The 21,836-nt window shown below is 47.5% G+C and overlaps 1 protein-coding gene across 2 annotated transcripts; it reads left to right on the forward strand.

Annotated features, from left to right (window-relative positions):
• Positions 1-8,190: 8,190 nt before the first annotated feature.
• On the forward strand, positions 8,191-16,228 carry LOC144121108 (NECAP-like protein CG9132). 2 transcript variants are annotated; one of them, XM_077654059.1, is made up of 7 exons: positions 8,191-8,329; positions 9,361-9,461; positions 9,949-10,053; positions 12,228-12,309; positions 12,536-12,647; positions 13,588-13,979; positions 15,518-16,228. In XM_077654059.1, the coding sequence occupies exons 1-7, from the start codon at positions 8,244-8,246 to the stop codon at positions 15,579-15,581; spliced, it is 942 nt and encodes a 313-aa protein (XP_077510185.1). In that variant the 5' UTR covers positions 8,191-8,243; the 3' UTR covers positions 15,582-16,228. The 2 variants fall into 2 exon arrangements, with proteins under 2 accessions (XP_077510185.1, XP_077510186.1); XM_077654060.1 differs by having other exon boundaries at positions 13,591-13,979; positions 15,518-15,752.
• Positions 16,229-21,836: the final 5,608 nt, after the last annotated feature.

Genomic DNA, 21,836 nt, shown 5'->3' on the forward strand with positions numbered 1-21,836 from the left:
CATTCGTTAAGGGGAAGCCTGCAGATGCCAACGAAAAAGATAAGAGACCTGTATGTTTTGCCATATGTGCATGCCTTGTCGCACGGGCTAAAAAAAGTGCAAAAAAGTATGGAGTTCCCGTTGTATTTTCCGCGCTTCAGAAACTCAAAAACGTGTGCAAAAATCAATTCCGCCCAAGAAGAGCACGACGCATGGTCTTGTGGCGTGAGGCACAGGAACTCGTTTGTGGCATGTGTTGAGGGCGTGGTGTATAAAATACCGCTGCCTTGCAGCAAGGCCTATGTCAGCCACACAGGAAGGTGCTTAAATGAGCGGTTGCGGGAGCACAATTACACCAATTCTCTGGTCAGTGCCCCTGGCAACCTCGCAGCACACTGCGCTGAGCACAAGTGCGAACCTCTACTGGATAGAGCGACGGTTCTGCTGAAATAGAAGGACAAGACCACAAGGGAATTGTGGGAAGCATTTTGCGTGGCTTCAGAAAAGGAAGGTGCTGGTTTCATTAGCGACCCGTCTGTGGTTTTAACAAAAAAAGAAAAATTGTTTTTAGTCGGTCATTTGTGAAATGCATGACTTGCGAGGATAGCTTATATCTCGCATGGTGTAGGTGATTGTTTTGATATCTTGGCTGGCTCTAACGCTTTTATGCTTGTGTGTCCCATGATTAGATGCGTATAAATATGTGCCATGTCACAAATAAACTCAGTTGAAAGTTTGCGCTCGGGCCTTGTGGTGTTCTTATGTGGTGTTGTCCCCTTGTCTTGATTATAGCGCTCCCCAGTTTCAGTATGTACAACCAACTAGCCCCCCACAAAGCTTGACTGCAGGTAGTCAAAATAATCCGGAGCCCTCCACTACGAAGTCCCTCACAGCCCATTTGTCGCTTCGGGATGTTGCACTTCACAATTTACTAATTTTGAAATCCAAACATCCGTCACCCTTGCCCGTATCTGCTGCTACCGTCTTCGTTCAGACCCCTCGTGCAGGGGCGGATTTATGGGCGGGGGAGGGCCCCCAAAGTGGAAACTTTACGTAGGAAGCCATGCTATGCTGAACCGTATTGTTTCGACCAGAAAAGTGAAAGAAATGCAAAGAAAGCGCATTTTGGACACTTTTTTAGCCAAATTCTATTGCCAGTGGAAGATCACATAGGCTTTACATTAAAACACTGACGTTGGAATAAATCCATTAATGTTCGCGGTTGACCTTGCATGGATCGGTCACCCTCACTGATCTCCGCTAGGGGGCTGGATAGCGCATCGGACGCCCGAAAGTAGAACCACCGGAAGTAAGCGGCCTCGTCCTGAAAGTCAGCCTTTGGCAGTACTCGAAATAGGGCATTAGCAGGATTTTAAGGCGAAAGCTTTACTACGCCAGCCAGCGAGCCATTTCGGCTCGTCGCGCACTTCAGCCGTATGCCGTGGCCGACGAACGACCTTGAACCGCCGTTGCCTAGCAACGCCGCAGCCGCGCTCCAACAGATGGCGCCGCTGTCGCCGCTCGCTCCACCAGATGTGCTTCGCTGAGATAGAGGGAGAGGATGTGTCGCCGCGCGGGCGGTATACATATATATATATATATATATATATATATATATATATATATATATATATATATATATGCGCTTCGCCTCGGTGTATTGTGGGGAGATGCGATTGTCCGGACCCCGTTGAGTATCTGTTACGGGTCCGATTGGACTTATCTTTGGAAATGTGGCGGAGAGTTTGAAGGATGCTTCACTCCCGCCACCGGCTGGCCCGGTATTGCACTGCCTCCGGGATCGGCCTTGTCTTTAGCGCGTCTTTACAATCCTGTCTTTCTATCCTATCTTTCAACTCTCCTACTATCTGCACGTGGTAGCGATTCTGGCTCGGCTTGAGCCAGTGGGCAGGCCTGTGCACTTTCCTTTTCTTTCTTCCTGGCAACTTCTCTATTCTCTCGGTGTATTGTGCTTGGCTTGAAGCATTCTGGCACGGGTCGGCCCGTTATTGCACTGCCTCCGGGATCGGTCCAGGGCATATTAGCGCGGCGCGTCTTTTTTTTCACTCTGCTCTCCTATCTTTTACCCCTCCTACTTTCAGCACGCGGCAGCGAGCTTGGCTCGGCTTGAGCCAGTAGGCAGGCCCGTGCACTTCCCTTCTTCCTCCCAGAAACAACAGTCAGTCAGTCAGTCAGTCAGTCAGTCAGTCAGTCTGCATTCTAGTCGTTATGGGGAGCGCTAAAGAGACGCAACAACGACAGAACGAAGTGGTGGTGGTGGAAACTTTATTAGACACGGGGGAGTTTAGGACGCACAGGTCCTTGGGCCCCCGCACGGCCCCACTGCACTCAAACGTTCTTGTCCCGGGGGCTCATGACGCTGGCAGCCCGGCCTGTGACGATGGCTTGCTTGGCCGGCTCCTTGGAGCGCAGTAGGGTCTTCCAAGCCTCCCAAGTGGTAAGGTGCTCCAGGCCCCGCGGGGGAGGATCCGCCGGGCAGAGGAAAGGGATATGATCGAGAGTGGCTTTGGGGTGGTGGGAGAGGGTACAGGAGGGGTTTGTGTGGACTTGGTGATAGCGCGAGCGTATAGGGAGGGTAAGGTGCGTGTTTGGAGCCCTCCAAAGTGTCTGGCGATAATTGTCGAGGGAGGCATGGGGTGGGGGGTACAGCCGACGCTCGGCATTGCATGCCTGCGTCAGTTCACTGAATGAATGCATGCGCTCCCGTGAGAACCCCAGATCGGAGGCCGCCGGTGCCCGGTTGAGAGAACCTCGGGCTAAAGCGTTGGCAGCCTCGTTTCTGGGATCCCAAGAGTGGGCAGGCACCCATATAAGCTCCATGTGGAGGGGCGGGTGTGCGGCGAGAGAGTTCAGTATGCGAAATGCATGGACGTGGACTCTCCCGCGGGCGAAATTTAGTATGGCAGCCTTAGAGTCCGATAGTATATACCGGGCCTCCGTGCGCGTGATGGCTAGGGCAATAGAGGCCTCTTGAGTCTCCTCCGAAGTGGCAGTGAGGGATATGTGAAGGGTGGCAATCGGTTGTAGGGAGGGATCCGTGATGGCTACAACCGCGTCCTCGCCTGTGCATGCGGCATCCACCCACACGGCGTCCGGTTCCATGCCATAGTGTTTGTGGAGCGCCCGTGCGCGAGCTCTGCGGCGGGGTTCGTGGTAGGTGGGGTGCATGTTTTAAGGGAGAGGTTTAATAAGTAGTTCGCGGTGAATGTGGTGGAGGACCTGGAGCTGTGTGGGATCCGTGGTTGGTATCCTGATACCGAGGGTGTGTAGGATGTGTGTGCCGGTGGTGGTTCTCGCGAGGCGTATGTATTGTGTCTGTCGGTGGGCCTCGATAAGCTCACCTATCGTGTTGTGTAGGCCTAGCTAGAGGAGTTTTTCGGTTGAGGTATTTAGGGGTAGGTGCAGCGCTGTCTTAAATGCTGTTCGGATCATGGCATCCAGGGTGGAGATTTCTGTGCCCTGGAGTTTCAGGCAGGGGAGCGTGAAGAGAAAGCGGCTGAGGACGAAGGCATGAATGAGACGACATATATGTCATGCTCCTTCATGCCCCGGTGGTGTCCAGAAACTCGGCGGATTAGGTGGGATATTGTAACGTGGTGGTGACGTTGAAGAACACAGTAGCAATACTGTGAAAGACAAAACTAACTTTTATTGGGCGAACCTGTGCCCACAAAAAGAGGCTACACTTACAGCACAACGGTAGCGGCGAACACGGTCGGCGATCGTCGAAAATCTGATCCGCGGGTCAAGCGCGTCGGCTGTTATATAGCAATCGTCGAATGTTCCAGACTAATCGTTGGGACCCGCGTGCCTTCCACAAAGTTCTACACCATTCGCGTCAGGCGATGAAATCAGATAACATAAGGTTCGGCTACAACAGACAGCGAATAGAAGCATCGATGCCTTGCCAGAAACTTCGGATAGATGCAGGCGCGTCCCGCGCTGTGCGATAACACTTGTCAGGCGGCGAAACGTGATCGCCCGATAAAGATAAGTACACGTGTCAATATCGACACCGCCGTCTGCTTGAGTTTCTGGATGATGAGAGTGTTTTTTCCGTTGTTCTGGATGTGGAGGCCCAGCACCCGGACAGTGTGTACCTTCGATTGAGCTTTTGCCCTTTCCAGCGCTCTAGGATGCTATGTTGGGCCTCCCATAGGTGGGCCAGGCGAGTGTCGAGGGTGGGCGTATCTGGTGTGTTGTCAAGGGCTCGAGTGTGTGCGGAGACATCGTTCATGAGTGATGCCATCCACTGGTCGATGTCTGTAATGGGAGCGTCAGGAAGGGCCGTCCGCGCGGCGCGGACCGCATCCCAATTGGTGAGTTTGTGTGTTAGGTGAAGGGTCGTTCTTTGTTTGTACGGTACTGTAACGGAGAGGATGTAATGATCGCTCCCTAATGTGTGATGTGTTGTGTTCCACGTAATACCGCAAGGTAATGTCTAGTCCGGACTGGTGTCCGCGCTGACACTGTTGCCAATTGTCGTGGGAGTGTTAAAGTTGTGTATTGTGAGGCGGAGCTCTTGCACCAAGGACCAGAGTCGCCTTCCTCGTCCCGTGGTGGTGCGGTAGCCCCAGTCAGTATGCTGACTGTTGAAGTCCCCCCCCGATAATCAATGGATGCTTGCCTGCAATACGATGGAGATCGCACAGTAGCGTTTCCAATGAAGCCATCGGATGAGACGGTAGGTGGTATATATTTGCAATAAAAATAGATGGTGTGGAGTGTGCATCTGGTACGATTTCTGTGATCACGCAGGGCGTCTCGGAGGTGATCTGATGCGTTTGGTGCGCAATGGAGCGATGTATGAGTGTGGAAGCCCTGGGTGTATTCGTTGCGTCCGAGTGAGCGGATGTGTAGCTGGGAAGTGTGGCAGGGGCATTTGTGTCCTGAAGGAGGATGATGTGGGGCGTGGGAAATGTGGGGAGGAGGAGTTGATGGGGTGCGCGCTTGCCCCGGAAGCGGCGGCAGATCCATTGCAGAATTGATAATGAATTATGTGGTCGCCTCGCCCTACTGTAGCTTGGGGTGGGGCAGGTGGGTTGGGTAGGGGGTTCTGTGGGGTAGGTGGGCGGGATTGATGGGGGGGGGGGAGGACGACTGGGTGTATGTGCAGCGAGGTAAGGGCCTGCTCTATTGTTTGGAGGCGGGTGTCGTACCGTGCAAGGCTCATCTCAAGGGTGTGCGCCATGCGCGTAAATGCCGCTTCAATTTGTTGCTCGAAGCGTTGGGACAGGTGGTCGATGAGGTGATTGAATTTTGCCTCTAGAAGCGCGTCCATTTCGGCGAGTTTAGCGTCCATGCGGACCTCTAGGTATTGAAGGTCGGTCTGGGCGACGGGTGGTTGCTCTGTTGTTTTTTCTTGGGTGGGGGTGAGGTGGGGGTTTGGGAGTCCGATTGTTCCATGTTTTCAGTGGGTGTTTGAGGTCACAGTGTGGGTTGCGTGGGAAGGACCATTGGCGGAAGCGGTAGAGCGGTGGAGGTGGGGGTCTTGATGAGAGAGGTAAGACGACTCATCTCCTCTCGCAGGGCCTGGAGCTCCCGGTCACGGGGGTCCACCTGTGTGGGCGGGGGGGGGGGGGGTTGAGGGCTTGCTGGTAGCTTTGAGTCTGTTGCCTGCTACTCTGTCCGCACAGGAAAGTTGTGGAGGCTGTTGGTCCTGGCGGCGACGAGACGATGAGCGAGACTTGCTGGAGCGACGAACGCTGGCGCGGTCCGCGTCTCGCTCCGGCCGGTGTGCGGGAGATGTGCTGTTGCGGTGAAGCGGGCAGTGAGCGGCGTCCTCTCGCTTTGCAACCTTTAGTACCCGTCATGTGGGCGCCTCCACAGAGTATGCAGGCTGAGGTGCATGTCGGAGTGTCCTCTCGTGGTGAGGGATACCGCATCTTGAACAGTTGTGCGTACGCTGAAGGGTACACACATCCGCACGATGCCTTGGTTTTCTACAGTTTGTGCAAGCGTCCAGGTGTCCTCTATATAAAGAGTGCAGCTGTGGAGTCCGCCTCCGTAGGGGATGGTTCGGGGCACCGGACCCGCCCGGAAGGTGATGAGGATCGAACGGGTCGGTCCCATACGGCGTGCATCAATGATGGGGACGCCAGGGTTGCCCGTGATGAGGTCTTCCAGAATCTCTGCTGGGGTTTCTTCCCAGTAGGCGTTAGTTATTACTCCTCTTACTGCACCATCCGAGGGGGGGGGGGGGGCGATGTAGGCGGTTACAGCGTAGGCTTGGATTCGAATGGAGATTTGTTTGATGGCGACCAGGCGTAGCGCGTCGGCTTAATGCGGGGTACTCATCGTGCAGGTGTTTTTTAGGGGGTGGATATGCAAGTTGGTGGCGTCTGGGGCTTGCAGGTCCTTGGCTGCAGTTATCAGGGCCAGGCGAAGCTGGCGCGGTTGAAGGTCGTTTAAGATAAGTCCCCCGTTTGAACGAAACACTATCTTGTAGGCATCCTCAGGCAACCGCGGCTGGCGTTGCGACCTTTGTGCTGCCAGACGCGTCGCGCGCACCTCGGACGCTTGGTGTACGGAACGAACGAAGCGAACAGAACGAAGCGAGGAAGATACAACGCGCTCAAGAGGCTCCAGAAGAACGCGCCGCACGACTCGGGAAGCGTCGTAACGAAGATGCGGCTAGAAGAAGCCGTGCCCCGTCCCGGAGTGACTGCAACTGCGGAAGAGACCGGTTTGAGTTCTCGAGAGCGTCGGAATGAGACGCTGCGTAGACGACGTGCCGAGGAAACGAAGCTTTCGCAATTCAACAAGGGTTAACCAGAGCTAAACCACATTTCAGCTTGTTTGTTTTCCCATTGGCATTTCATCTTTTCGCCGTTCTCATCTTTTTCAACGACAGTGCATACCTGCTGCGCTGTCAACTGCATGAAGAGACCATCAAAGTCTTCGGGAAAGACGTTTCAAAAATTGGCAGTTGGATAACTCCTCTAAACCTAGACAGAGCGAAAGCTTCATTACACTTGGCTACGCTTGGTTAGGCACTTAAAACGCCTCGCAGGCGTTTCAGGCACACTGTCAGCCGAGCTCCATCTATGGCGAAACTGCAAGCTAGAGCGGCCGCGTCATGTGCATTATCACATGACCACATCTGGCGAAGCGGCGGTCGGAGCAGTGGCTGCAGCTGCGGCGAGTCACGTGGTCTGACGTCAAAGCCACACCTCCGGTGCGCCTTCTGCTCTTCTTCCTAATTTGTAATTATCCGTAATTTCGTTGTACGTGAATGGGGCATCCTTAAGATTGGAAATTACGGATAATTGCAAATTAGGAAGAAGAGTATATCCTCCTACGGACGTATCTCATAGTCACAAAGAGGCTTACATCTGGAGGAGGATCCAAGCAGGGGTATAGGGTACATATCGCCAGCCAAAATTGCTAAAAACCCAGGTGACCAAAAATGCATCGACTGTGGGGAAAGAGGTACGATAAACCACATTACTTGGGAATGTCTTAGCTCACCCGGGGCTAAGGAAGAAATAAATAGTTTTGAAGCCTGGGAGGCGCTGCTGCGGAGCGAGGACCCCAACGCGCAGCGCAAAGGAACCCGCATGGTGGCTGAGGCCGTGAAGCATCAGCTACACCGTCCTCTGTAGACGGCCTCTCCTCCTGATCGGGCTTAGGCTTCGGCCGAGCCTGAGAGGGGGTAGGGAGAACACCATCTGCCGGAAATAAAGTTTTTCTGGACTGGACTGGACTGTGCGCCTCCTGCTGAAGGTCAAACTGCAACACCCGATGACCTTGGGCGACCAAGGGTTGCATCTTACACAACCAGCGTTCCGTTTAACGCATCAAAGTTCACCGGCGTTCTATGCAGAACCCACTTCATGCCTTGCGCATGCGATGGCGGCAGAAGATTTCCCTGCTTTCCCGCTCCACTGGATCAAGATGTCGGGCGTCACGAAGGGAGTACGCAGCACTACAGTAGCAGCTAGTAGCAGCACACATCCATTACTGTTGCTGGATGCCCATGGAGCAATTTCCTTCCTCCATGCTAGATGCCCCATTCTAGCCACCTAACAATTTTCAGTTACTTTTTTGGCTTGATCCTGGCCAGTTTAGTGCCGTTGCTCTCCTGATCCAAAGGAACAGCAAGCAGAATCATAATTATCATCATCATCAGTGGTCAACGCACAACGTGACTCAGAGGGCGTGTCGCTTCGACTCGTGTATTTTTTCGCGTTGCAGATAGTACGTATGAGGCGCCGCCAGGGGCCACTGCCATCGCCGCCAGTATGGAAGACTACGAGAGCATTTTGCTCGTTAAAAACGAAGTTTTCGTCTACAAAATACCACCAAGGGCAACGAACAGGGGTTACAGGTCAGTCTCATGCACGCCGTAGTAAGGCGCCTTCTTTTCCTAAAAACTTTACGCTCGAACCTGGTGGGCTACCCGATTGCGCTCTTTGCAAGCGGCTCCTGTGGGGGTGTCTTTTTCTCATGCGTGGACAGATGTTTTGCGTGCAAAGTACTCGTTGAATACAAACGGCTCATCACTATTGCTGCTAGCTTTTGCGTTCATGTTTAGCGTAGAAAACGGGAGTTGTCGCTCTCCGCGAAACTTTCTCGCGTGTAGCGCGGTGACAGCTGCAGTTTTGGGCCGGGCATGCTTCCGCGATCTCTCTACACAGCAGTCGCTCACGATTTACTCTTTTCAGGAAAGGGGCCCGGAGCAGCTTGTTTCCTTGTTTTTGTCTCCCCCTTGTGCGTTCTTAACTCGATGGCCTTGTGTTGCCTTAATCGCGCTGCAGTCTGGGCGCTGCTGAAACAATACAGGAGTTCGGTTAATACCGACGCTTGCGATCCGCCCACCGGATGCATATGTTGTTTATTTACCCGCCAAAAAGAAAATAAAGTTCTGCCTTTGTGCGAGTCTGGGAAATGAGATCGCGCAGTTAATAGATCTCGCTCTCACGGTTTGTCTACGATAAGCGCGGCTTGTGAGAACTTGATTCACCTATCCGCAATGGCTATATTTGCAAGTGCCTTGCACCAAAACTAAGAAACAGTAACAACGATGCACTCATTTAGTCGTGCTAATGGCTTTTTCATCAGAATATTCACGTGCATACTTACGCCGTTCCCCTTGTGAACAGATACTGCACAACCTTAGCACAATGAAGCAATTTTAAAATCACTTCCGTAGGTGCTCTTCTATTGTACCAAAAGGTTCGAGCATCAGTGCGGAATTCCGGGATTTCTCAGTCATCTCGTTGCCTGCCGCATGCCTACAAGCTTGAGGCCGTTCAGATTTTTGAGTACACTTGTCCCGTGTTTACACTGCTTGCGTAAATGCACACAAGCATGTAAGTTTTTTTTTGATCCCAGATATTGTTTCATCCACTCGTGCAGGGCTGCTGACTGGAAGCTTGACGCACCAGAATGGAAGGGACGCATGAGGCTGGTCACAAAGGGCAAGGAGTGTATCTTGAAACTGGAGGACAAGGTTTCGGGTGAGGACTTCCAGTTGCTTTCTTGAGGCCTTAACACTTTCAGTTAGAGCCACAATCCACTTGTTGGTAGGCTTCTTTATTCGGGAGTGAGCTCCTGCATTAACTGCTTAGCTTGTGTAGTGAAATTTTCTTGTTTATTTTTATGGCCTTGAATAAAGTTTGATTTGCAAGGTATCACGAAAAAAATGTTACATGATAGTAATGTTTGCTCTGTCATTTTATGGAAGGAACAGTTTGCTTGTTCATGCCATGCCATATCTTTCCTGTGTAATATATTCCTTTCCTTAGTTGTTTTTGCATGCATTTGACATTTATGGACAATGCCGCTCTCTAGCAATGTAGCCCTTGGACTTTTCATTGCTATGTTGCACTTTTGGCAATTGATAGTTACTGTTTCTTAGCCCTGTGTTTCTGTTCAGTGTTCTGTTCAGTTGTGTTCTTATTCTTGATTGATTTGTGCTTAAAAGCTGAAAAACGTTAATTCCAGGTGAACTGTTCGCCAAGTGCCCCATTGACAAGTACCCCGGCATAGCAGTTGAAGCTGTCATGGATTCAAGTCGCTACTTTGTCATTAGACTGCAAGATGACTCTGGTATAACCATGGCTTTTACATGCTTAGAAAAAGTGTTCTGCACAGTTGTTGATTGCTGCTCTTATGCTGTTGTCAAAATTCTATGATTGCTTCTTGCAGCCACGTAGTAAGACATCAAGTCTTGCGGATTAAAAAAAACGCTTTACAAAACTGACTAGCACTTGTAGTATTAAATTTTCGTTTGTGGATTGCTTGCTATTTTGGGACGACAAGTAGGTTCGCAGTCTTCAGTGTGTTAATCAGCGTAATATATACTAAATTCAACAAGCATAATCAACACCTGCACCATGCCAACGGCAACAATCAACACTATAAATCTGAGAAATCGCCGCTGTAAAGACCAATGAACATCCTGGTGGCCTCTTTTTTTTTAGTACCAAAATGTTGTTAACATGTTGAAAGATTCTAATTGGATGCTTTTTGTCTAGACAAAAATTTGTCCAAACCACTGCTGTGGTTGCAAAAGCTAATTAACATTCCTGAATGAACAATCTCTCTCAGCAAACAGTGAAAAGAATCAAGTTCTGAACTTTTGCACATGAATATATCACTCGCTCAATCCAAATATTTAGTGGCAATGTATAACAGTTTCTTGTGTGTTGATCACAGTCAGTAGAGAAAAAAAAACTCGGCTGTGGTTCAACTCGGCTGAGCTTGGTTAGTTCAAGCGGAAGATAAGTCGCGCCATCTGCTGAACCATTGCCGTACATTGCGTGTTGGGGTTTCAGTGGGTGCCGCATGATGGCGCTGCAGCTGCACGCCGTGTATGAAGGTAATTCTCCGGAAACGTACTTCGCTACTCGCTTAATTGGGATATCTGTAATTTACATTCTCATAATTAAATTATAGCCGCTGCGGTGGTTCAGTGGTTATGGCGTCCGGCTGCTGATCCGAAAGACGCAGGTTCGATCCCGGCCACGGCGGTTGAATTTTGATGGAGGTGAAATTCTAGAGGCCCACTTGCTGCGCAATGTCAGTGTGCGTTAAAGAACCCCAGGTGGTCGAAATTTCCGGAGCTCCTCGCTGCGGCGTCCCTCATATCCTGAGTCGCTTTTGGACGTTAAATGCCATAAAACGTAAACATAATTAAATTATTCCTGCTTGCCTCAGTACATATCTCGAAGATACGTTTCTTAGACACCTGTGCATTCACTAGACGCGCCTTCATTCACTTCCAAGAGTCGAACAGTCGTGGCGGAGTGGAAACGTCCCCGTATCGCATGCCGGTGGCCTGAGTTCGATTCCCACCTACACCACATTTTTAAAATATTTTTTTATTAAGGCCTCTTCAAGTTCATATCTACGCTGTAAACATGACCTTCAAGGTTTATGTGTGAGAAGTGGAGCTTTCGCTCCAAAAAACACATCTATCGTGTCAAACCAGCACCTTGCTTGCTAAGATTATGAAATATCTTTTCTCCTATGACATTGTCTCTCACAAGCAGGCTTGTTTTTCTCTCATTGTTTACCTGTGCAAAGCTTTTATGATAGTTGACCAAAGCAGTGGCCAAGTGGTTGAGCATCCGCCTCGCATATGGGAGGTGTGGGGTTCGATACCCAGTGCCGTCGTGTACCCACCGGTGATGCAGTGGCTGCACTTTCTCCCGGCATGGTGCTCTGCTTATCTGGGGTGAAATACTTGTAAAATGGGCCTTTGACCCCACCTTGAGTAGACCTTGTACCATGGCGCTCTTTGGTCATAGATGCCCTTGCGCCATAAAAATCCATAATCATCATCATTTTATGATAGTTGATAATTGCTGTTTCGCACGTTTTTCAGGTACCACAATTCTCACTGTCACCATTTTGTTCGTAGATGGTATAAAATTGTCAACATGTTTTCGGCCTTAGGGACATCATCTGGCTTTTTTCTCTTCAAGTTCTTTACCTTTCTTTATGAGTAATATTCTTCAATATTTAATTGTAGCTTCTCACATGTAGCTTATCGTGCTGCAGAATGCATCAAGCAGCCACCTGACATGTCTGGTACAAGGCATTTGAGGTGGCAAGTTTTGAAGCTAAAGTTCTGAAAAGCCTTACTAACATAACTTAATATTTCATGTAGTGCGTGCTTTCTTTTGTGTCTCATAGAAAATCGTGCCATGCTCACTGCAGGGTAGCTCCTGTCTGTGGCATTTGTTCGCACAAATAGCTGTATATCTTTTTCATTGCAGGCCGTGCGGCATTTATCGGAATCGGTTTTGCTGACAGAGGCGATTCATTTGATCTGAATGTTGCTCTTCAAGACCATTTCAAGTGAGTGCCCTCTTATATGGTGAATGGGCTTCTGTAGTTTTGCTGAAACTCTTTTTTGCTGGCCACGAAGATACATCAAATACTGCTGTTTAGTGCAGTACTAGTAATGTGTGATGGATGCTTTTATTGAGGCCATTTGCAACATGTATTTACTTGTGGAGTTTGCATTTATGATAGCATGTGTGTATCATAACATTTACATCTGAGTGTCCTGCGCATCATATAGGTGGCTTGAGAAAAGCGAGGAGTTGGAAAAAGGTGGCAGTGATACCAGTCAGCCACAGCTTGACTTAAGCTTCAAGGAAGGCCAGACCATCAAGATCAGCATGAACATTGGTGTAAGTATGTGGCGACACACCTGGCAACTTCATAAAAATTCTTTCATGCAACTAACAACTGAATTTGGAAATTTGTATCCTTCCGAGAACTATGTCATTTGCGGTCGAAGACTGCAAATTTGAATGCGTACTTCACTCGGAATGAAAATAAGCTCAGAAGGAGAGATTTTGGCTCCCTGCTGTTGACTCAGATGAGCAAAGATGGTCTCAGGAGGCACACCACTGTTCATCCTTAGTTGTAGATAAATCAAACATGAACAGGACTGTGTGAATGAGTGCATAAAGATGGGAAGATTTTGTTGCATACTGGTTAAATAATGGCATGTTCACTTGCAAAGCAGAGACATCACACAATGCATGTGAGGAGCAACCGTGCCAGTCTTGAACCTGCACCAACAAAAATGTGTTCCCCATTTTTGCATTCTGAAGTGTGTTTTCATCTTTATTTTTTCTTTGATGGTGCACCTACTGCTTTTGCAGTCTTGAACTGTATCACTGATGTTTTTATCAACTAAGTGTGGTGTTTTCAGCCAGCTGCATTCACAGCATGGTCTTGAACATATGCTTAGAAATGCCATTCTGCAGGTTTGAAGGAGCGAATGTAGAAGCATAGTTCTTCAAGGAATTCTCCAGATGGCAGCGTTGAACCATTTGCTTGCAAAGTAAGAGCTTGAATCATTAGAAAGTTGAGCCGTGCACAAGCTGTAACTGGAAAACACTGACATCAGAATTAAAGCAGCCAGGTATGCTTTGCATGGTGTCAGATGATGCTAAGCTACCGACTTCAAATATTTCATGCTAAGACCTACTGTTGGCTGTAACTTAAGCTGGAATCCTTATATGCTGATAACTCCCATGCGATAGACGAGAAGCTTGTTTTTCTTTGTGTTGGCTTTGTTGCTGACTGAGGTGCATGCCATCCTTGCTTTTTACTCAACAGCAGAAGTCTGGATCAGGGAAGAGCAGACTGAGGGCCGCCACGTCTGGAAGCAGTGGGGGAGGAGGAATCGGCCTGCTGCCACCGCCGCCAGGTGGCGTGAAGCTGCCTCCTCCCGCCTCCTCTCAGCTCAGCAGTGGACTCCGGCCGCCTCCGTCGAGTCCGGCCACAGCCCAGACGCCAGAGAGTGGCGGCGGAAACTCTTCGACGCCCTCGCCTCCCTCTGCGCCCGTGGGTGGAGGAGTGGTGGGAAATTTGCTGGACCTTAGCCCACCCAAGGAGACCGCATCTTCGCTCCTGGCTGGCGATGGCCCTGCTGGCAACGAGGCACCGGCGGCATCGGCAGCAGCCACCTCTGCTGATCCATGGGGTGACTTTGCCAGTGCCCCCGCCGAGTAAGTCATGTTCCTGCCCCAAGAAAGTCTACTTTATTTTCCGTGTATGGAACTTAAAAGTTTGCTTGAAAGACATGCATGAGAAGGCGTACAAACCAGAACTGGATTGGTGGCATTTGGAAAATGGGCCTTATTAGCCTGACTTGAGGCACATTCTATATACGTGTGAAAAAGTTTCATTCAGTGTTGAATAATGACATGGCCAGGTTCTAGTAGTGCTGAAGGTTTTCACAATGTGAAGAGTCCTGCTACATTCATACTTTGACCCATGCTAATCACTGTGGCACCCTGTGCCATAATACAGCACAACCCTGTAAAATGAACGCTGCTACAGTGACAATTCTGCCACAACAAAGTATTTCAGATTGCCCGCCTGTTGTGCATTCATTTCAGTGTGAAGTTTCTGAGTCTATGCTAGCAGGTAGCGCCATTAGACCTTTTATGATAAGCGGTGGCTAGCTCCAAGGTGCTTTTGCTGCACCTTCAGTGCGGAGCATATTTGGCCTAGCTACAGTGAGCGAGCAGCGTAGACCAATCGGCAAGTTGCCTAGCGTGCCTGCAGGTAGCACGTCATTGCAGGAAGCGTGCAACTGGTGTAGATACACTCCACCCTTGATTCTGTGCTGCTGCAGTGAAAACGTAAATTTTTTTACTTTCTATTGAACCTACACACACTGCTGTGTAACTGTCGGTTCTAGGCGGAGTCTCAACAAAGTGACACGTATCAAGTGCGCCTTGTCAACGCCAAAGGCGTGCATGTTCTCAGCATCAACTCTCGCAGGGTGAAAACGAACACTTTTGTAATGCGCACAGAGAAAAAAAAAATGTGGATTTTCTTAGCCAGTGTAGCGGGATCGTTAGTACATGAATACATTTTGTTCCAAGATTTCAGGTTTCTGCAGTTCACAAAATTCGTGCCATGGTGCTGATTTATTTCAAAACAGTGAAAGACCGCTGCTTACAGGTTTTTGGAAATGGCCGTTCATAACCTATCCGGTCCAATCTTTGAGTGTTCTGGTCCAAGTTCATTACAACGAAGTTTCATTCCACGAAATTTTTCATGGGTCCGTAGTATTTCATTGCCGTGGCATTTGACTGTAATGGCCAGCTAGAGCCAAATTACTAGTCTTGTATTTGTAGATGGTGCACAGGCACACGGTGTCATACCAAGCAGTTCCCATATTTCTGTGCGTAATCCTGTCAGCTGTGCACATCCAGTATGCATTGACGTGCCGGTGGGCATATTGCAGGAAGCGTGCAACAGGTGTAGATGCACTCTAGCCTTGATTCAGCGCTACAATCAAGCATCGTGAAAACACTACATGTCACTTTGCTCTGTATTCTGCGAATACCGTACAATGCAGAGGTGACCTGGCCTTACCTCACAACAAAAAATGCTTTATTTCAGTAGCACTGGTAGTAAATTGTGTTCTCGTTTGTTTTTCTGTCTTATTTACATATTAAGGAGGACAGCTTACATGTAATGCTGTTGTAATAGTGAGCTCTTAAGAGTGTTTCTTTATTTTTTTCCTCCACAGACCACCAGCAAACAACGCATCATCGCAACAGGCTCCGAGCCAAGGGGCCTGGATCCAGTTCTGAGTCATTCCAAGCTCTCCCGCAGACTCCTAGTGCATAAGCAAGAAGATGCAGTTACGAGGCACATTCCATTTTCCTCCCACTCTTGCTCTCCATGTGTCCTTCTTGCCCAACCTCTTTCCCCAAGTGTTCAGCTATGAAAGGAAAAGAAAGAGAAAAAGCCCCGACACCTCATCCTGCTGTGGATGGCTGTTCTTTGTACATAAGTTATAAATATTTATAATATATACATGTGTACACACATGCGTGCTTAGATTTCGCTCTTCCTTAAAATCTAGACTTAGGAGTTATTTTCTTACGCTTTTTGTCACGGAAAAAAAAAAATGATGTGATATGCACGGCAAGGCACACTCTGGCCTGGATGGTGCAGCCTGTTGTTTTTATTATTTTTGTTCTTTTGTTTCTGTTGGATGAGGGGTTTTTGCATGTGTAAGATTTCAGGTTCTTGTTGCCCCCTTGTGCTTATATAAAAAAGAAAGTGTCTCCGTACTTAGATAGGTGTGCTGCTCGTTAGAAGATGGAATTCCATGTTTGTGCCTGAATTGGGAGATATTGATGCTGTTGATGGGGGAGGAAACGTGTTTTTTGCACGACTGTCGCACAAGTGGTGGCATGAATGCAAAAAAGAAAGTAAAATGTTTGCAAATGAGCATTCGGTGTCTTTAATTTCAACTCCTAAAAAAAGGGGGGGGGGGGGGGGGGGGGGGGGAGGCTCTGGCAAGATAAGGCATAAGCTGGTGCCAAGCACATGAATAGTCAGACCTTGTGACAAGGTTGAAGCAGTGCTGAAATTACTTTGCTGTGCCCTTGGGTACTGTATTACATTATACTTTAAGGTGACTTTATTTCCTTCAGTGTATATATATTACACTTCATTACTACCCATTGCATTATATAACGAGGCTTAACCCTTTCCTGCACTCTTGTTCCCCTTGGTGTTTCCTGTTGCTGTTCTATCGTTGAAAGGATGAAGTAACGTTGTATGGGCGTAAAAATGATTAATAATTTCGTTTTCCTGTCCCTGTGCTGCTTATTTTCGAAAGCAGGTACCATTTTGTTTGCGTACACAATTTTTATAAGGAGTCCAATAGTGTTTGTGGGAAGAATTTCCACACCTTCCACTCAGCAAGCCTCTTATGCAGCTGCAAAACTGTGATGGAATCCAGGTCACCTCTGCATTGTAGAGCATTCGCAGAATACAGAGCAGGGTGACGTGTAGCAAGATTACAGGAATGTATGGTTCCTATATGTCGTGGTTTTACTCAAATGCTGGCGTGAATCAATGGAGTGGATGACAAATACTTTTTGTGGGCAACTGCTTGCCATTCCTTTTGGTGCACTAGCACTAAGACCCCCACTCACTGATTTTGCCGCTGTCTGTTTTGCATCACAACCTGCCCACAGGATCATGAGCAAACTGCCCATCGTGGCAGGTGGCATTTCAATCAATGATTGGTTGCGAGAGGTTGCTTGGGCAGAGCAACCTGGGTCTCACAAGCCCCGCCGGTGGCAGCGCATGCCATTTTAGAGCAGTGGTGCATCGCTTAACTGCTGCACTACTGCACCAGGAGTGGTATGAGGACTCCCAGCGATCGATGAATGCAAAGCAGAGAATGACCGATTCCGCAGATATGGGCATTAACCCAGTAATGCTACTGTGTTGTACCCGTAAAGCAGAGCTTAAGTGTCCCCTCCAGCTTTAGTGCTCTAGCTCTAAGGCCCCACTCAGATTTTGCCTGCTTGACCTTGCAAACCAACCCTTAAAGGGGCTCTGAAACTCCTTTTGAGGAGAGCACATTAACTCAATCACTGCACTGTGTTGCCATGAAAACCAGAGCCAAATAATACTCTTCTGCACACAGCAGACGATCCACAACCACGCGTCAAAGTTGACGAGCCCTTCCCGGCGACATTTTCATGCTCGCACCCTCCTCCGTCCCCCGCATCTGCGTAGACAAGGTGAGAGGTGGCCATCGGTTAGATTCTTTCAGACGTCAGGCAGCTACCGTAGCCGCGGCCAATAAGCCGCTTATCTCCGGCGGGTCGGGAAGCTCCACTCCCAGAGGGGGGTCGGCGAAGGAGCACCTACCTTCCAGCGTGCAAAAAGTGACGAGAGGAGAGGGAAAGGCGCGAAGACGCTGAAATTCAAATTTTAACTACAGATAACTCGGCTTCTACAAAGCGCATTTAAAAAATCCTTGCTGGACACTATTCGTGAAGCGGCCTGCTTCAATATCCCAGGCATGCCGCAACTTTATTAGAGCCCTCTTCACAGCCCCTTTAAACGGAACTGAAGTCCTAGTGAACTTGAGTGGCATTTGACCTAACCACGCTGAATGTTCGGTCATTTTTTCGTTTGCGCTGTAGCTACAGGTGGATGGTAGTCCCTCAGTGCAGGAGCTTCCCCTCAATTTTATATTCTGAATAATAGTGTCAAATCAAATGCATGGTTGATGGACCAGGTCTCATTAAAAGCAGCTTCAGAACCCAATTTTTGTCTTTTTTTTGTAATGATACAGTGACTTAAACCAGCACTACCATGCTGAGCACGTTTTTTAATGTAATTTTCATTTCTAATGCCTTACAGATCCGTTCAAGCACACTAAGTTGGGCTACAAGCAATAAAAATGGAACCAGAGACAAAGAACAAACATGTAAAAGAGCAACGCATGATCATGTAATAATAGGAACAAAATTGATGCAAGTTATGTTTCAAGATTAGATATGGATGCATACAATCAGAAAATCACTGCAGTGCGCAATGGAACATTGCATGTGAATCTGAAGTTATTGTGCCAGCATTACATACACATGGCAGTTTCAAGCAGTGATAAGTGCAATCTGATACTGAGAACATACCTATATAATTTACAGATTGGCAAGGAGAGAAGAAAACATGCTCAAGTTATCACATTCGACAAATAATATGGCAACATGAACATCTCGGCATATGCATTCACCAAGAAAGGCCAAAAATAGAAGTACATTAAGTAGAACTTTCTTAGTCCCAAACTATCTGCAGCTGAAAAATTTGTTACACTTGGTCATCATGAGGCATCACCCAAGAAATGCACTCCCACAAAGCCTTATTAATAGCGGCTACAGCCTCTGCAGTCGAGTAGTTTTGCCACTTTCTCCCAGGGTTTGAATTGCGAAACAATCACAATCTCAAAATAGTCACAAATCAGTCGCAAAGCATCGCTCCCATTGGTTGGCACTGACCGATGGACATATTGACCAAAAGGAGCGGGGCTAATGGACATTTGTGACACGTTTTTGATTTGATCGTTCTGTAATTTGGCCTCCTCCTCACTATGGAAAAGCATGACGCCGCATCAAAAAATTTGTCATGTGTCCCAACTGTATCATGGCAGGTGCACACCTGCATCTGTCACCCAGACACAGCAAGCTGCAATACTGCGTTGAGCTATGCTAAAGCGTAAATATCACAAAATAGCTGTAGGCTACAGTAACACATAAACGAGTTTAGAACGTGCGTACAGTGTCGCTCTTCGCAAGCAATGTGCACAAGGAAGCGTGATAAAGCATGAACACAAAACAAACAAATGGAAAATTAAAATATGACAACATATGGGCCCACAAATAAACACAGAAATAAAGCAAAATTTTGAAATTATTCAGATTTGAACAGTGTAGTGAAAAAGTTGAGTGCAGGTGACCTGATGTCGGGGAAAGCACGTCACCCGTTACTCATGAAGACCGACTGCTGAAATTTTTTGGTCCACCAGCATCGAAAGAAAGGAGACCTACTTTGTCCAGACGGAGCACGAGTGGGCCCCAGTTTTTAAGTTTCACTTTTTTTCGACATGTCTACATCTGATATTTGGAAAAGACTATTGTAACTGCCCACACTAATAACTGAGCTTCTTTGTTAAAAAAATTTCTTAGTCTGATTTGGGGCCTTTTAGTGGACACAGAATATAAACAATACCCTATTTACACGCATAAACGCGAGAAGAAGTTTGAGGCCTCGCGAAAATGAAAAAAAATATATATATATAATGATTATAACACAATCTCTGCCTGTTCAAGCCAACTATAAGCCGAGGGCTCGGAGAAAAACGAAGACAGCCCGCAAAAGTACGGGAGCAATGGATACGTTGATATTTTTTGAGGCCACACTTTAGAATTGAGCACATCATTATGTGCAGGAACAACACGTTATCACCACAGTCTCCCAAGTTTCTTCCGATTACATGCTACTGAGTCCTACGCTCCTTCGCCTTTCTTTTCCCTGCTCCACACACCACTGAACTGTTTCATTGCCCTTTCTTTCTCAACGGCCTGCGCTGCTTTCCTTTCACGTTCATAGTCACCTTCTTATTTCCCCGCCATGCAATCCCCCCCCCCCCACCATCCCTGTGCCATAGAAAAATCGGCTTCACCTAGCAGCTCGGCAGTCTGGTTGTGAAGACTGCTGTAGCTAGCTTGAGCAGCACTGTGAAAAAAAACTTGTGTTGTGTTCGTACCTTGGGGTCCTACCTTGCTTCCGAATATAATGTGAGGTGCGTTCTTAAACTAAAGATCTAAGAAAAAAACTCCGGTTTTATATTAGTGTAAACATGGTAATTTGTTAGTGACTGACAACAAAGGCAAAAGGCATAAGCAAAAAAAAAAAAACTGGAGAAAGAATGGTACTTAGCAGCTATCCAAAATTTAATAAATATGAGCATTAAAAATTCATAAAGCATACAAATGTGGCTTGCTGCTAATTGGTGACACCACATGTGCTGTCTGCATTTTACAGCGCAGCTGTTAAGCACCTGTTCCCTGGCTTTCACGGTGCTGCCGTCACTGCCTAAAAGAGAAGGAGGGTATGGAGGAAGAGAAACCTCTCTAAAGAATGAAGAGGAGGTCAGACATTTGTGGCGCACATCCGACGGCACACTCTGCTCTTAGCTCACTTGACTACTCGATACATATGATTGGTTGAACTACTCACATCCAAGTTGGCCATACTGATTAATGAAGAAGACGTCAAAATAGGTGTAAAGTGGTTCGTGTTGTGCAATGAACACAGCGATGATACTATCTATAGTGTTGGTCAAACACATTAATGAGCCAGAATAATTGTAGGCAGCTGCATTAACGGAGTTGAAATACAGTAACACATTACAAGATTAAGTCGATTTTAGAAACTTATCTCAGCGACTTATTTTGACTATAGAACAGAACAAAACTCTCTCACTCAATATGTAATATAAGTGGTGATCTCAAAGCCGACTAGAGCACTGAAAGGCGTACAAAAAACAAATAAAAGAAAAAAACAAACTGGAATATATATGGCAATGCTGAGTAAAAGCCATCCTTGCAGGTGCACTAGCTTTGAATGAAACTTAAAAATAAGCATGGTTTTAATGCACAATGCTGATGTTTCAGCTGCTGTGGACAATGTTCAAGGATGCTGCTGAACTATGCCTTTCCGTATCCAACTATGTTTCTATGTATAGCCGTGCACACCTGACATATATCTCGCTTTTGTCACCAAATAGCAAGTTTCGCCATTTAAAATGACAACTGAGATGAAGAATTTAAAATAGAATAATTCTGCGTACTGTTTTAACTTTTTTTACGGGCAATAACTTTCAAGCTGCAAGCTGGGGTATTGGTACAAATGAACCTAAAAAGCATTTCGTGGGACAACTCAAAAAGGTTACGAACCCTCTCTTTAAACCAAAGTAAATTACTTTTTCATGGAAAGATGCTGCTGTTCCTGCAATTTCTGGAGAGATGTAATAGCAAGAGCTTAATATCATATCCGCATTGGATTCACTTCCAAAATCACACAATAACTGTTACCACATTGGTCACCACTACAAGCATTGGTATCACATGTAACAAAAAAAAAAGCCATTGCAGGAGAGTTTTGACTTTTACCATAAACTATGATTGAACACTATGAGTGAAGAGAAGAATGAGTGCTTTCGCAAGGCTTTTGCTTCACATGCATGGGGACCTTTACGGTTGTCACAGATGGCATTGAACCAACATGCCAACACACTTGAATCATAACAAAATCAGCATGGTTGAACTTGTCTCCAAAAAAGCAAGGTCAGAATGAGGTGTGTCATAACCAGAAAAAATTAATACAAATTACAAATTAATACAAATACAAATTAATACAATTCATTTTTCCCTCTTTTTTTTTCTTTTTTGAACTGCACGCTGAGGTTATGTGACAGAAACATTGCAAATGACATGAATGTGACAAGACTACACAGGCACTGAACACAAAGG

This window comes from Amblyomma americanum, chromosome 2, assembly GCF_052857255.1.
Source record: "Amblyomma americanum isolate KBUSLIRL-KWMA chromosome 2, ASM5285725v1, whole genome shotgun sequence".
NCBI classification, from domain to species: domain Eukaryota; kingdom Metazoa; phylum Arthropoda; class Arachnida; order Ixodida; family Ixodidae; genus Amblyomma; species Amblyomma americanum.